At 41.1% G+C, this 17181-nt stretch overlaps 1 protein-coding gene across 2 annotated transcripts in view; it reads right to left on the bottom strand.

The window, feature by feature from the left end:
• The window catches only part of TMEM255A (transmembrane protein 255A), a 59741-nt gene that overhangs the window by 8212 nt on the left and 34348 nt on the right, over positions 1-17181 (bottom strand). For both annotated transcript variants that reach the window (XM_040999480.1, XM_040999482.1), the window contains 2 exons: positions 12824-12986; positions 6923-7066 (listed from right to left, as the gene is read on the bottom strand). In XM_040999480.1, the coding sequence (XP_040855414.1) occupies positions 6923-7066; positions 12824-12986 (307 nt within the window). The remainder of the gene's footprint in view (positions 1-6922; positions 7067-12823; positions 12987-17181) is intronic.

The following is a 17181-nucleotide window of genomic DNA, read 5'->3' as shown; positions in this document are numbered from 1 at the left end:
TTTGAAGGGTTCCTAGCAGACCAGTTCGCACGTCCTTGGGACTGAGGAATAGGTCACACTATCAAGGCATAGCTTCCCCAAAACAGGCAGGCCTCATGGGAAAGATCTGGCTTTCCTGCACTTGGGAAGCTGGCCTCGTGAATTTAGGTTCCTGCATGGGAGTCTGATTTTACTAACATGACAGGCAGCGCAGGACAACAGTGCTTTGAATTCATGGGTGTCACAAAACAGAAAGAATCTAAGGAGTTCCAGTGCTGGGCCTGTTGAGCTGTCACTTCCTGAGCTGCTACCATGGAGCACTACGCTTTCAGAGACAGGCAGCTCTCCTGTCCCACCTCAGCCTGCCCACTGACCCACACTCTTCAAAATCAGGGCAAGCATCTGTCAGAGCATGTTCTGCTCTTGAGGAATATATGGGCAAGGGACTCCAAAAGGAACCTTGACCTGGATAGTGATAATAACTAGCCAGAAACACATTGTCCTAAGGGTAAAACCCAGGATCGTTTTGGTTCTTACCTTCCAATTCTGTTCTGCTCCTGAAAGAAAAAGACTGGAGAAACACAGACTTCAATGGAGATGAGAAAGAAAGGGAAGAGGGACAGAAACAAGAGAAACGAGGAGAAGAAACGACAAATTTGACAAAAGAGGAAGAAAAAAGAACAAGTTGAGTGACAGCAATGACAACTTTATAAGGCTATTAATAACCTTACCATTCACTGACACCCCCAGGATTAATGCAATCCTTTTACTAAAAGAGCCCAATTTATGAATTATTTTTACTGACTCAGGTGAACTTAATAAACACTCTTGCAATTTAATAAAAGCATAAACAGGGCGATTACATTTTGGAACTTCCGTTTTAAACTTAGGCTTAACAGTTGAAACACTGAACAAGAAAGGGACTGGTCCACGGTTACAGTTAAAAGTATGGGGACTGATCCAGTATGCCAAACTAGGACGTGTGGCTTCAAACCTGCAAGAGTTTATAGAAAGCTACACCTGGTTTGATTTTGCTGCAGAAGTAAAAACTGATGCTTTACACTTTGAGAATTTGGACTGCCTCCCTGAAGGGATAAATAATTGCAAATAGTAAGAGAAATGAGTGTTGAGATAAGCAAGGATGCAACGATACTATGAGCATATACCCTTCCTGCTTTTGAATATGGAGTTCACTAAAGTAAAGATATATGGAATCCAATATGTGAAAGAGTCCTACTTCTCTAAATTTAGCAACTCAAAGCTTCCTCAGCTCTAGCTTAATAGACCCAAGTACTTCTCATGTCTGACCACAAGAAATGTTACCCAGGTTTTCTAAACTGCATAGCTGCACAATGAGGGCATGACTTTGAGGGATTAAAATACAAGCCCAGGGACTGGCCCTGTGGCACAGCGTTGGCATCCTGCATGGGTGCTGACTCTTGTCTCTACTGCTCCGCTTCCCATCCAGCCTCTGCTAATGAGCGGGAAAGCAATGGAAGATGGTCCAAGTACCTGGGCCCCTGCATCAACATGGGAGACCCGAATGAAGCTCCAGGCTCCCGGCTTTGGTCTGGGCCAGCCTTCGTCATTTCAGCCGTTTGGGGAATGAACAAGCACATGGAAGATCTCGCTCTCTCTCCTTCTCCTTTTCTTTATGTCTAACCCTGCTTTTCAACTAAATTAAATTAATCTTTTAAAAAATACAAACCTATTTTTTTTATCTCGTCCTTTTATTAGCCTCAGAGTAAAAAGGAACTCATCAAACCCAAAGTCATATAAATAGCCCTATCTGAAAATGACTAAAATGGAGAAGTCATTTGGAAGAAAGTCTAGAAAGGTCGGTTTTTTGGCTGTTACTTAAGTCATTCAATCCGAGAAGAGCATGAGGGAGTGCTGAACTTTTGGGGCATTTGTGCTTCTGGTGGTTTTATTGTCAGAGCTTTTTATTTATCTACAAATATAAGCAGACAGTCCTTGGCCTCTTGATTTTTTTGGTAGACTGCTATTTTCTCCTATGAAAACTATAAAGGAATTGACTTTAGTGAACAAAAGAAAGCCCAACTCAAATACTAAAACGAAACACAATTTAAGTTCTAGAGGGAAACAAATCACTTAAAATCATGCCTCTCAAGACCTATGCCATACAACTGTATAGTCTCCTAACAGAAAGTACAAAAGACAGCTTGAACTCAGGAAAGGATCCTGAAGATATACAGGAAGTGTCTAAGCAGCCCTTGAATTGGGGGATTACATGAAGAAAGGAAGTCCCTTTTTAGTGGAGATGAATTTAATTAAAGAGAATTCCTGGGCCCGGTACAATAGCCTAGCAGCTAAGGTCTTCACCTTGCACCTTGCACCAGTTCTAACCCAGGCAGCCCCGCTTCCCATCCAGCCTCCTATTTGTGGCCTGGGAAAGCAGTAGAGGACGGCCCGAAGTCTTGGGACCCTGCACCCACACAGGAGACCCAGAAGAAGCTCTAGGCTCCTGGCTTTAGATTGGTGCAGCACCGGCAGTTATGGTCACTTGGGGAGTGAATCATCAGATGGAAGATCTTCCTCTCTGTCTCTCCTCCTCTATATATCTGACTTTTCAATAAAAATAAAATAAATCTTGGGAAAAAAAGAGAACTCCTTTCTATGATCATGGTTATGCTATCTATAATTTAAACCAGTAAATAAGTATAAATAGTCTAACACTGACTAGGGAAAAGATTCATGGTATGCTTAGACTCACAGTTACTCCAAACAATTCTTCAAGTTAATTTCTGGGATTGGACAGTCCCAGATATGAAGACTTGCTCCACCACACATTACCTCTGTGACTTTGGGAAAATCACGTCACCTCTTCATCCGTGATTGAGTCATCTCATCTTAAAACTGGCAATGACAAGAGTCCTTCCCTCAAAGGTTTAAATGATTGACTCACTGCATATGCAATGCACTTAGCATGGGACACAGTAAAGTACTCAAAGAATAACATCTGTTACTACAAAGTAGAGACTTCTAGGGACAGGTGTTTGGCCTATGATTTAACACACCTACATCCCATATCAGAGAACCCAGGGTAAGTGCCTCCAGTTCCTGATTGCAGCTTCCTCTCGGTGCAGACACTGGGAGGAACACTGAAGGTCTACATTGAGTTCCTGGCTTCTGGCTCCAAGCCTGGGCTCAGTCTGACCAAGCCTTGGTCCAGCCCCAGCTGCCACAGGCATCTGTACAGTGACTAGAGGAAAGAAGCGCTCCTTCTTTGTATGTCTGTCTCTCTGCATTTCAAATGAATAAATCAAATACATTTTCAAAATAGGTACATTCTTTTTATAATTCTTGAGGTTCCTATCTTTTCTAAAAGAAGTATTTCAGAGATGGGCCCGGCGCGATAGTGCAGTGGTTAAGGTTCTCGCCTTGCACGCCCGGGATCCCATATGGGCGCTGGTTCTAATTCCGGCAGCCCCGCTTCCATTCCAGCTCCCTGCCTGTGGCCCGGGAAAGCAGTCGAGGACAGCCCAAAGCTTTGGGACCCTGCACCTGTGTGGGAGACCCGGAAGAGGCTCCTGGCTTCGGATTGGCATAGCATCGGCCATTGCGCTCACTTGGGGAGTGAATCATCGGACGGAAGATCTTCCTCTCTGTCTCTCCTCTCTGTATATCCGCCTTTCTAATAAAAAAATAATAAAAATAAATCTTTTTTAAAAAAAGAAATATTTCAGAGAACTCTTTTTTTAAAAAAGATTTATTTATTTTTATCGGAAACTCACATATACAGAGAGGAAGACAGGCAGAGAGGAAGATCCTCCATCCACCAATTCACTCTCCAAGTGGCAACAATCTGAAGCCAGGAGCCAGGAACTTTTTCTGGGCCTCCCACACGCAGGTGCAGGGTTCCAAGACTTTAGGGAAGTCCTCATCTACTTTCCCAGGCCACAAATGGAGAACTGGATGGGAAGTGGGGGCATTGGGATTAGAGCCAGCACCCATATGGGATCCCAGCACATGCTTAGCTGCTAGGCTACCGCACTGGGCCCCTGAAGCTCCTACTACAAGCTATCATATAGGTTTGCACTAGGTGATTAAATCTGGATCCATTTTCTGGGTTAGATCTCCTGCTTCCATAGCATTCTGGATAATAGTTTATTTACAATTTTGTTCCCATCACGGTCACCTGAAATGTCTCCAAAGGCTGGAGACTGGTGTCTTAATACAAGGAATTTCTCCTTCAACCTTTATGTGCAGAGCTGCTAACACAGTGCCCTGGCACATGTGAACCCAGAAGAACATAGTGCCTGTAGCCAGCTCACCAGGAGCACTGTCACTCTCACTTTCATTCCGGGAGTAGAATTTGAATGAGGAATGATGGACAGGGAGATAGCTCCACACTGCATAAAGGGGCTCCTTTGGCAACCATCACCAGGATATTGATCTCTACAGAAAGCGTTCATTATGAAACATAATTTCCTAAACTCAGTATTATTTACTTCTTTCTTAAAAGGAGGCTTCTTGGGCTCATGCCATGTGTGCAAAGTCCCTGTATTCCAATTTTGTTTTTATTTGTTTCGGAGGTGCAAGACAATGGTGATCTTTGTTGTGTTCACTTCAATAGCCCTGCATTCACTTAAAGGATTCCTTAGAATCTCTGTCACCAATGAATTACCTTTGTCATTCTTGAATAATGATTGTTTTCCAGTCTGTACCACCTTTTAGGGTAGCAAGTTGCATTTGTTGTGTACCTGTGTATACAGTAGGCTTTAAAACAAAGTCTAACATTTTAAGCTTTAACAAATGCTTCCTTGTACTTGTGCTCTATCTTAAGTGGTAGGGAATCTAGGGACTCCAGGAAAGCAAAGATAACCATAGAAAAGAAAAAAACAAAAAACAAAAACAAAGCACATGGTATAACTCTTTAGGAGTCCTGAGAGGGAAGGAGATTGGAGAGAAGGAAACATATACAATGTAATCTTCACGTGTTGTTGTGTCTGCCAAATGGACTTGATTGAGAACTCTGCCCACCTCTGTGCAAAACAAACTATTCCGTTCAATTCCAGGATTGGTTCACTCACATGCCTCGTTAGCAAACACTTTCTGTTCTGTACTTGGTTGTTGTCTTTTCCTTCTGATTCGTTGTTATCCTTGCCTTCTGATGGGCTATAACTTTGGCCTCCTGATTGGCTGTCACTCTGCTCCCCCTTGATGGGTTAGGAATGCACTCACTTTTCAAAAAGGGACCAACAGAGAGTCAGTTTGTGTTGAAAGCGCCAGTACTGGCAAGCTTCTCTGGCAGCTCCTTCCTTATATTCTCCCTCCTATCCGACAGTTTCACACTTTCAATAAGTCCCCCTTTGCTCACTGCCCCTGTCGGAGTGGAAACTCTTCGGTGTGAGACAAGAAACAAGAGCACCTTCATTATCTAGCAGCAATAGCAGTGAACTACACCATTTTTATAATACTTGTATTATTGCATTTTGGAGCCCTAGATCTCTCCAAACACGTCCTAAACAAGCACAACTACATTGTTATTCAAACTGACAGGGTTTTTAGGTTTCAATTCTTTTGTCAAACTAAATGTTAAATTAGATTGTTCAAGGACTTTGTATTGTCAAACTGGCTGGTTAATTGGAAGTACCTCTGAACAGTCATGATTTTATATTGCATTAAAACATTCATGGCCTCTTAAACCAGTAGATACCAATGTATCACGAGTCTTCTTTTCCTTAAAAGGTATTTCTTTTGGTCCATGAATCTTTGAATTAATTATAGTTTGGGGTAACCCTATCGTTCTGTGCTCAAGGGTTTGTAATCACTGTACATGACTACAGGGCCATTTTGTTTTTATAAAATGCCTAGTTTGGTGCAATATACAAAATGAATCCCTTTTAATCCACTGCCCTTTTTTTGTTATTTTATTTTTTAAATTCTAGAAGCGAAGATACAGGGCGAGAGAGAGAAAGAAAGACTGACAGGCTTAGGCAGAAAGTTCTCCCCTCTACCAGTTCACTCCCTAAATATGCACAACATCTACTACTGCAACAGGAAAAAGGTGAGCTGGGAACCCAATCCAAGTCTATCCACACGAGTGGCAGAGATTCAGCTATGTCAGTCATCACTTGCTGCCTCCCAGGGTTGGCACTGGCAGGAAACTGGAGTGGAGATCCGCAGGCAACACTCAAACAAAGGCATTATTAAATGAAATGTGGACATCTCAACAAGTGTCTTAATCACCACACTGAACACCCACACCTAGTTATGTTTTTCTGTTTGAAAAAAAAAAAGACAGTACATATTTGGTGACACTTTTGCTGAGCCACATATTAATAGGGCAAAAAAGGGGAAGATAATGTGGCAATGTTTTATATATATACAGATATACATATATATATAAATACATATATACATATATGCATATGAACATTGTCCTATGCATTCCTAATTAAAGTTTGGAGAAAAACAAGTGAATTTCTTCTTTGGATATTTCAGAGTCCATAATTATGTGGCACAGGTCATTCCTGTTTAAAGGAAAATGGCTAAGTCTTTCCCCATGCCAGAGGACTGGAAAAAGCCACTATTGGATAGGGGTCTAATGTGGTACACTGAAGGGGTTGACATTTCCCAGCAAATCACTGAGCCCTTGGTGTGGTTCATGGCAATTTGGGACACCTTGCTCTTATTTCTTCTCTTTTTCTTTCACCTCTCTATGTCTTCTCTCCCTGAGCTGTTTCCAGCCTCCCCAGTTCTATCACTTACCTGCCTATCATTTCTTAAGTTAGTCTATTGGTACATACAGACTGTAAAGGCTATTAAGGATAGGTAGCCCAGCTGCCCCAGACACACTATAAAGATCATACAAAGTTTCCATAATTGAATTTAGGGAGAGGACAAGAGCTCCTGAATGAAAGCAAGGGGGGGGGGGGCGGGGAGAGGATTTGTTCGTTTGTTTTCTCTCTCAACATACCTGGAAGTCATAAGCAGAATACGGTGGCAGGTGAGGAGGGCTATGGTAGTAGGTATTGTAGGATGCCACTTGGGGACGAGCATAGTATGAAACAGTAGGATGGGCACTTTCAACAGAACAGTTCAGGGCTGGGAGAGTCGGGTTCTGTAGAGAAATACAAATTACAAATAACATGAACTGTCTTCAATATGACAAGAGTTCAATAAAGTACAGTACATCTATACTAAAATACCATGTTGCTACAGATAAAAGAATGATGTATATTTGGTGAATCAGGATTTTGTCTATGGCATACTTTTAACTTTGAAAAGCCATCATGTTAAATTAATATAGCCTGATTCCAATCTATATAAAAAGTGTAATCACATTCATATGTATTTTCACAAATGTCAAAACTTTTTTAAAAAGTTGAAAATACCTGTGTGATTTTTAAAGATACACATTAAAAAGGAAAAAATACCAAAATACTAAATGTTAAATAGACAAGACTGAACCACATTACTGCATTTGTTGTCACAAAGTGCATTCAATCACGACTTTGCTGACATCCTAAGGATTCTTACACATTTCCAACCTTGCTCACGAGCTCCCCTGCAGACAGGGAGGGCATTCACCTCTCATCAACCCTATGGACTAGAGGCAAAAGCTTAGCAATGCACAGAAGCCATGAAACACATGCAAGGCATGTGTTCCTTTGTTTCCACAAACAAAACAGCACAGAAATAATTGTGTAACATTTTTACAGTCTGGTGATATGTAGCCCTTGAAGAATTAAGCTAACCTGGTCCAGGAGGCAGACCCTACTTTCAATGGGACCAAGTCACTGTGAAAGGCAGGTCCCATTGCTCTTTAAGTTCCCAAGTAGGGCTGTGCTTTCTACCACATGGGTCAAAGCATGGGGTAAATGTTTTCTTTTTTTTTTTTTCTTCCATCTTCTATGTCATTGGCTCTGAAAGCTGTGTGAAAAGACATCAATGTGTCTTTTTCCCTGTACATATCTGTGACACATTAAAGGAGAGCAGACGCTCCCTGTCAAGTGCTGAAAATATGCGGGCAGACTTTGGCAGTGGCACAGGCAACCATGTTAGGGTGTTGGCAGGGGAATATCCCTTAACAGCACGTTTCAACACAGTTCTGTCGCCCCCCTTCTTTGGCGTGCATTGCTGTTTACATCTCTAGCAGGTTTGAAAAGCTACAAACTTGATTATTTGTCAGCCTCTCTACTGTGTGGGAGAAGGCTGAGATCTTAACTTTTCCATGGGCTGGTTCCCTTCACAGAGGAAAAGCACTCAGAAAGGCCCTTACTCTCCAACAGAATTGTAAGAAAGCAAGAGAGGAAAACGAAGAGAGATTGAGTGTGAAGAGTTGAGGAATAATTGGTAAAAAGCCCCCCAAATAATGGTCTGATTATAATTTAAATCAATAATTCTGATTTTACAAAATGTGTGTTATCTCTATTTGGGTGCAGGTAGTGTGTGTGTGTGTGTGTGTGTGTGTGTGTGTAAGAGAGAGAGAGAGAGAGAGAGAGAGAGAGAGAATTGCTGTTAAAATTCTGCACCTTGTGTTGTGAGACCCCCATTATTGATCACTAGCATTCTGAGTTCTAGAACAAAAGGTTACTAGGTAGCACAGGAAAGGGTAAAAGCAATCTTGCCTAGACAAAAATGAGTTTATTCTGAGACATTGATTGCGGACTTTGCAAAGAACGCCACTTTCATTTCTCTTCAGTTTACTTCAAACCATGTTGACACCAATTAGGAGGAAATGACAAGATACACTCACTTTCAAAAGATTCATCTCAAATCCTTGTATCTTTAGCCAACAAATACTTTATCAATTTTTTTTAAGATTTTCTCCAAGAACCTCCGGTTATGGAATAATGACATCTGTTTACCTTTCAGGATCGCACAGCTTTGGAAATAGTGGCTCCTAGCCAATTCTATTAAAGGCTGCCAATTCACAGCCCTTGGCTTCTGTCCTCCCTCCCTGGGAGTGGCTTCCACAGCCATCCAACACCAGTGAGTTTCTCTGTAGACCCTAGGGCATTCTGCTCACAGTGAGGCACACCACAAGTTACCAAACACATTTGGACCTAGGCCAAAAATTTTACTTAAGTTCACCCTGTTGATGTTCCAGAAATTTCTACAACGTGTCTTTTGAGTGAAGTGTCCCAAGTAATAGTTCCTTTGTGCCCCAACATTATACATCTATTAATGTTATCTCATAAAATAATCTTTGTCCTTAATTTTTATTTTCATTTTATATTCTCCCCATTCCTCTATGATAGATTACCCAGGTTTGGTATTTGATAATTTTCAGTACATCCTTACTTCTGCCTTACTGTTACGAAGAAGCTCCCAACAGTTATAAACAACTCATTTTAAGTTTTTTTTTAAAGAAACTAAACAAAGAATTAAACACATTTTACATCAGAAGGCATTATTGGGGCTGGCCTTGTGGTATAGCAGGCAAAGTTATCACCTACAACACCAGCATCCCACATGGGTGCCAATTCGTGTCCTTGCACCCTGCTTAATCCAGCTGCCTTCCAATGACCTGGAAAAGCAGTGGAAGATGTCCCAAGATTTTGGGCCCATGCTACCCACAAAGAAGACCTGCATGAAGATCCAAGAGTTCAGCCTCACTCAGCCCTGGCTGTTGCGGCTACTTAAGAGTGAATCAGTGAATACGGAAGATCTCTCTCTTTCTCTCAAATAAATGAATAAATCTTTTTTGTAAGAAAAAAATTATCCAGAAAGTGAAAAGAAAATCTACATAATGGGAAAATATTTGCAAATCACATTCCTGATAAAGGTCTGGTATTCACATATACAAAGAACTCTAACAACCCAACAATAAAAATGTAACTTGATTTAAAAATGGACGAATAACCTTAATAGGCAATTAAGTAAGATACACAAATTTCCCTCAAATATATAAAATGATGCTTGACATCACGAATCATTAGGGAAACGAAATTCAAAACTACAATGAGATACCACTTTGCAGCTCCTTACAATGGCTAATAATTTAAACAGCAAACTATTGGGAAGGATGTAGAGAAATTAAAGTGATACAGCTGCTGTGGGAAAAGTTTAGCATTTCCCCATTTAAACAGAATTATCATATATCCTAGCAATTCCCCCCCCTAGTTATATAAGCAAAAGTATTAGAAATGAGATTTGATTATTATATACCAAGGAACTGTGGTTTTTCTGCTTACTATTTGTTGAATTCTTTAGTTAGTAGCCTATCAAGATTGAGACTATAAGGTATGTCATCGCAAAAATTAAACGAAACATAAGAAAGAAATGAGGGAAAATGGTGGAAGCAAGAGAGGGAAGCAAGATAGGGTGGGAAGTATCATTATGCTTGTAAAACTTTATGAAATACAAGACATTTATGTATGATCCCTTTAAATAAATAAGGAAGGAACGAACGAACGAACGAAGGGAGGAAGGAACGACGGAAGGAAAGAAGAGAGGGAGATAAAGGAAAAGAAGGAAGGAAGGAAGGAAAACAACAAAAGAAACAAAAGTTTTCAAACAAATGCTTGCATATGAATGTTCATAGCAGCACTATTCCCCATATCCACAAAATGGAAACAACCCAAATATCTAGCAACAGATGGAGACAAACAAAATGTAACATATCTATACAATTGAACAGTCCTATAAAAAGAAATGAAGCACTGCTATGAACTACAAAAAAGATGAATCTTGAGAATTTTAAGAATCAGACATAGAAGCTCATATATTGTATGGACTCCCTCTGGATAAATGCATAGGGACCAAAAGCAGACTAGTGGTTTCTGGATTATGAGGGAAGAGAAATGGGAATGGTTGCTAAGTGGGCACAGGTTTCAGACCAATGAAAAAGTTCTACAATTAGGTAGAAGTGATTATTGAACAACATCATAAATGTGCTAAATGTTACTAAATTGTATATGTGGAATTGATTAATGTTTATCTCTTCCATTTATGTTTTCTTTAGAAAAAGAGCACAGTGAAGTAAAACAGGAGCCTGACGTTATATACCTTTCCCACTCATCCTTTCTTCACAATTTCCAGAAATGTCTTTAATAAAGGTATCCATTTGGTCACCCTCTACATCCTCCTCTGTTGTCCTTTGCTTCAAATCCCAATTCCTTCTATCACCATGGTAAAGGAGCTTACGGAGTTTTTCACATTGTGAAGCTAGTAATTCAATATATTAACAATTTTGTGGCATATTTACCTTCTAAAATTTTACCCATGTGTGCATTTTCAAAGTGGGTAAGAAGAAAGAGGACAATATCTATCTTAAAGCAAGGAATCAAAAAATGTTAGACATTTCATCACCATGACCTTCGGTGAGGGTAAAAGTGGAATGCTAAGAAGCCTTTGCAGGAAGCCCAACAAGTATGTAATCATCACCTTCTTGATCTGTTAATCACGGTAGCTCCACCACCTACGCCTAAAGTCTCTAGGAACGATTTAGAGAATTTGTGACAGGCTATCCTGAGGTCTCATCTCCTCAATCTGCCAACTCAGGAGTTTGTCTCCCAGCCAAATTGGAAACACTGAGGATAAAAAAAAAAAAAAAAAACTGAGAGTTGGAAAAACTCCAGGATAAAATTCCTGAGTAGGGGGTGACTAGCATTAATTTTACCTAAAGCCACAACTTTCTTGCCTTCCATCTCTGCTAAAGTTAAGAGAAACTTAGCCCAAAACATTGCTACTTAAAATTTATGGGAGATAAGGTATTAAGGGACAGGAAGGGGGCGGTGTACATTAAGCCAACACCTCCATATGGGCACCAATTCGAATCTTCACTACTACACTTCTAATCCAGCTCCTTGCTAATGTACCTGAAAAAGCAATGGAAGGTGGCACAACTGCTTGGGGTCCCCACTTTCACATGGCAGTCCCAGAAGAAGCATCTGGCTCGGGGATTCAGCCTGGCCCAGCCCTAGCCATTGTGGCTATTTGGGGAGTGAATCAGCAGATGAAGATATTCCTCTTCCCTTCTCTGCAACTCTGGGTTTCAAACAAATACATTTAACTCATATCTTCAAATAAATAAATAAATCATTAAAAATAAATAAAAGGAAGCAGGGAAAACAGATCATGCTGCCATAATCTGGGTAAATGGGGTACTGAAAATACCCTTTCTTCGCCCATAATCCTGTCCCTAAAATGTGCATCAAGAACTCTGATAGAGCACAAATGATGGCTCAGCTAGCTAAACCTCTGCCTGTTAAACACCAGTATCCTCTACAGGCACCAGTTCATGTTCCAGCTGTTCCACCTCCCATTTAGCTCCCTGCTTATGGCCTGAGAAAGAAGCTAAAGATAGCTTAAAAGCCCTTGGGACCCAGCAATGTCCCATGTGGGAGACCTGGAAGAAACTACTCACTTTGGATGAGCTCAGCTCTGGCGCTGTCATCCCACATGGGTATCAGTTCACATCCTGGCTATTCCACTTCGAATCCAACTCCCTGCTTGTGGCCTGGAAAGCAGCAGAGGATGGCCCAAAGCCTTGGGATCCGCACCCATGTGGGAGACCTGGAGGACGTTCCTGGCTCCTGTTTTCATACCAACCCAGCTCTGGTCACTGCAGCTGTTTGGTGCATGAACCAGTGGATGGAAAAATCTCTCTCTGTCTCTGTAACTCTGAGTTTCATGTAAAATAAATAAATATTTGAAAAAAACAGATAATTCACATTAAGAATAAATATTTGCAGAGTGATAGCATTCACTCGTTCCTTCAACCTGAGGTGTTTGAGGGCAGTTACATCCTTGAAATAATTGCTTCTGATTCTGCTCATCAGAATAAGTGTTTCCATTGCACCCAATCGCTTAATTTGCCCCTTCCATCCCAAATTGGCATTGTTAAATAGAAAGCCACTTCCTTCCTTACCATGTCTTTAAAGCCTCCGAGGACAGCAGCTGTGATGATACCTAGGAAGAGGCCGACGATGTTGAGAATGGTGGCAGACCAGAGCAGGTGGTAGAGGTGGATGATGTCCTGGCAGCTGCTGACATCGATATATTCATAGTATCCACCGGTGATCTCCACCCGGCTGCCAGGGAGGAGCACACTCCAGTTAGTTCCCAGAAGAGGCTCCTTCCCCAGAATTTGGCTATCATGGAGTTCATTGAAAGAGCATGGGGCAGGTGGAGAGCTTGTCATGAGGGACATCATAGTGATTAACTTGGATGGGGAAGATTATAATAAATGATTGAGCTTTATGCAAAACAAGCACACTTCTGTCTTCCAGAGAAACATAACCATTACTAACACTATTCCTCTATAGCATCTATTGACACTTGCTGTGTACCAGACAGAGTCCGAAGCATCTTACAGATGTGAATTCATTACGTCTGTGCTTTCCAACATGGTTATTATCTAAGGACTTAAAATTCAGCCTTTCAGTCTCACCAGTCACATTTCAAGTGCAAACAACCACCTGATACTGGACAGAGCAAGTAGAATATTTCCATTAGCACAGAAAGTTCTATAAAACAGTGCTGCCAGTCCTAAGAATATTTCAGGATATGGTGCTGTCATATTCCCATTTTATGGGTGAATAAAGTGAAGAAGCACACAGAATTTAAGGAACTTTCCCAAGACCTATGTGGCATAGTTGAGATCTGAAATCAGACTTCAAACACTTTAGCGTCTTTTTTAAACCAAAACAAAAGAAAAACAATGCCCCACAAAAAAAGTAAAGTTACTTGCAATACAAAACCCAAATAACCATCTCCTTGGAGAGAACTTCCCTGACCACTGTCTCAAAGATACCTCTCCTCTCAACCAGCCCAGGCACTTTCCACCACATTACCTGTTACAGACTGAATTGTGTACTCCAAAAGTCATATATATGTTGAAGCCTTAATCCTCAATGTGACTTCTTTGCAGTTAGACAATTAAGGATGACTAAGTTATAAGGGTGGAACCCTAATCCAATAGGATTTAGCGACTTTTTTAAATGTTCATATTTCATCTGCTTAAAAGGTAAAGTGCCACATGGATCACAAAGATCCAAGTACTTAAGCCATGACCTACTGCTTCCAAGTGTGCATTAGCAGGAAGCTAGATTAGAAGCAGGGTAGACAAGACCAGAATCAGCACTCTGATATGGTATGCAGGTGTCTCAGGTGGTGGCTTATCATGCTGCACCCAGTACCCACCCCGGTAGCCTTTTAAGAAAAGGAAAATTCATAGTCACGCTCCAATCTCTTTTTCTTTCCTCATCCTCACAAGCTGGGAGGAGAGTCCTCCCCAGAACCTAACCATGCTCCCACCCTGATCTTTCACTTTCAGCCACCAGCACTACGAGAAAATAAATTCCTGTTGTGTATGCTACCTGGTATGTGATCTTTTGTTCTAGCCATATATAACTTACTACATTATCTTCTCTACTTCCTCTGTAGCGCTCACTGCCATGTGAAATTATATTGCTGATGTGTCCAGGACATTATTTTCTGTGTCCCCAATGTAAATGTGAACTTTTAGAGGACAGGGACTTAGCTCTTTTTGTTCCTTGCTATGCCTGACACATGGTAGGTACTACCCAAATTCCTGCTGAATTGATTAGACAAAAGTTCCTGTTCTCCTGTAAGTTGCCAATTGGCTTACAAATTGGCCTCCAGAGTTGCTAATGAACCTAAAATACTGAGGTTCTTAAAAAGAAATCTACCACCATGTGTACTGGCACATGACTGCTGTGGATAAGAACACTGAAAATGAAAAAGTAAATAAATCAAAAGTTAATCTCCAAATGAATCAAGGAGGGATTGCTCACATAAAAAAGACTTCAAAAACATTTTAGATGAAGGCTTACTTAAAATTCAAAAAAAGTTTAAAATTTGTGTTTCTCAGGCCTGGCACAATGGCTTAATCGGCTAATCCTCCTTTAAGCGCTGCAATCCCACATGGGCACCTGTTCATGTCCCGGCTGCTCCACTTCCATTCCAGCTCCCTGTTTGTAGCCTGGGAGAGCAATAGAGAACATCCGAAAGCCTTGGGACACCTGTACCCACATGGGAGACCTGGAGGAGGCTCCCGGCTCCTGGCTTCGTTTTGGCCACTGGGCAGTGAGCCAGGAGATGGAAGATCTTTCTCTCCTTCTCTCTGTATATCTGCCTTTTTAATAAAAATAAATCTTAATAAAATAAAATAAATTTTGTGTTTCTCTAAGGAATTCAATTCAGTGTGATTATAGGACAGAATGTGTCCTAATGATCTATGTTTGTGTCTATGAGTGCCTGCCTGCATGTGTCAGTACAGAATTAGTATATACCTACAGGTATCCTTGTGTGAGTCAACACATATAGGAATGTGTCTTAGAAAGAAATGGTCAAAATTACAGATTCCTGGGGCAAACCCCAGTCCTATTGAATGTGGCAAAATTTCTGAATGTGTGGGGGAGGCGGGGTACAGAAATCTGTGCTAATAAGCTCACCAAAGGCCAACAATGTGACATCATGAGCAAAGCCACTACTTGTAATCCTGGTATCCCATATAAGCAATGGTTTACATCCTGACTGCTCCACCTCTGATCCTGCCCCCTGCTAATGGCCTGGGAAAATCAGGGGAACCACAGAGCAAGTGTTTGTGTCCCTGTACTCATGAGGGTGATCTGGATGAAGCTCCTGGTTCCTGGCTTCAGCCTGGCCCAACCCTGGCACTTACAGCCACTGGGGAGTGAGCCAACAGATGGAAGCTCTTTATCTGTCTCTCCCCATCTTTAACTCTGGCTTTTACATAAATTAGTTAATTTGTTAAATTTTTAAAATAAGGAACTGGCATGATGTCTCAATTAGCTAATCCTCCCCTTACAAGTACCTGGATCTCTTATGGGCATTGGTTCATGTCCTAGCTGCTCCACTTTCCAACCAGCTTCCTGCTTGCAGCCTGGAAAAGCAGTAGAGGATGGTCCAAAGCCTTGGGACCTTGCACCCACATGGGGGACCCAGAGCTTCAAATCAGCTCAGTTCTGGCCATTGTGGCCATTTGGGGAGTTAACAAGCAGATTTTTTTTTCTCTCCTCTCTGTAAATCTGCTTTTCCAATAATAATAAATATCAAAAGATATTTAAAAATAAGCTTATTAGTATTTGAAACCCACTCTTCTCAATAGTAAGCTTCCACTGGAATTTTAAGGGTATTTCAATTCACCATAATTTGAACCCAATTTCAGTACTTTCAGCAACAGAGTTGTTGAGACCATCGGTAAGAATGTTTGAGGTCTCCTACTAGTTGGCATGCACTAGGCACCAGAGATGCGGCAGGAAGCACACAGACTTCTGCCCTGAAAGGATAAGGCTGTGTATAAGGGTAGATGTGCGATGGTAGGGACAGTGTGATGGCTTCAGAGTCACTGCCTGACATCCCACAAATGACTTTTGCCTGCATACTGAAATGCTAAGAGCAGAGTATATACAGGCAGTCCCCAACTTTGGCCCATGTGACTCAGAATTTTTCAACATGCAATGGTGTGAAAAGGAGATGCATTCAGTAGGAAGTGTATTTGGAATTTGAGTCTTTCCTATGACTGGTGACGTATGGAATGGTCTGCTTTTGTCATGCTGGGCAGAGCGGTAGCTGCAGCTTCTACATTATCACAAGGAGGAAACCACTGACACTATAGTGTTCTGTATTGTTAAGTTAGGATGTGCAATAAGGTGGGGGTATTAAGCACATTTTCTACTTATGATATTTTAAACTATAATGGGTTTGTCAGCATAGAAGTCCATCTTATGGTGAGCAGCACTTGTACAGACAGGAAGTATACCAAAGCAGATACTGAGTCAGACTATATTCAAATATTATCTCTGTCGCTTATTTGCTCTCTGAACATCAATAAGTTCCTTAGCTTCTCTGAGCATGCAAGATTTAATGAGAGTACGCACGAAATCAGTACTCCAACACATAAGAATTCCACCAAAATATGAGACTAAATTTGCACCTTCCAAGAGCCAGCCTCTGGCAACATAGTTCAAACCCGAGAATCCTACTTTTACAGGGATTAACACTTTAAAGTTACAGACCACAAATTGGGGGGCAGATTTAGCAGTTCATTCTAAGAGATTTAGTAGCCTTAGAAAATCTATACCAGTTTCAGTTTGAGTAGGTTCAGCAAATATTTTTAATTGAACCATGTAACAAAGACAATACTCAGATATGGTTCAGAGTTTAGCAAATTAGCATGTTTTGTTTCTGTTTGAAATTCATAATTCCATTCGGTTCAGCTCTGGGCAGAGTCCTCTGATA

The sequence above is a fragment of the Ochotona curzoniae genome, unplaced genomic scaffold (assembly GCF_017591425.1).
Source record: "Ochotona curzoniae isolate NIBS_2020 unplaced genomic scaffold, NIBS_Ocur_1.0 scaffold_1852, whole genome shotgun sequence".
Classification (NCBI taxonomy): domain Eukaryota; kingdom Metazoa; phylum Chordata; class Mammalia; order Lagomorpha; family Ochotonidae; genus Ochotona; species Ochotona curzoniae.
The sequence above is the reverse complement of the archived record's forward strand: the minus strand, read 5'-3'. Positions and strand labels throughout refer to the sequence as shown.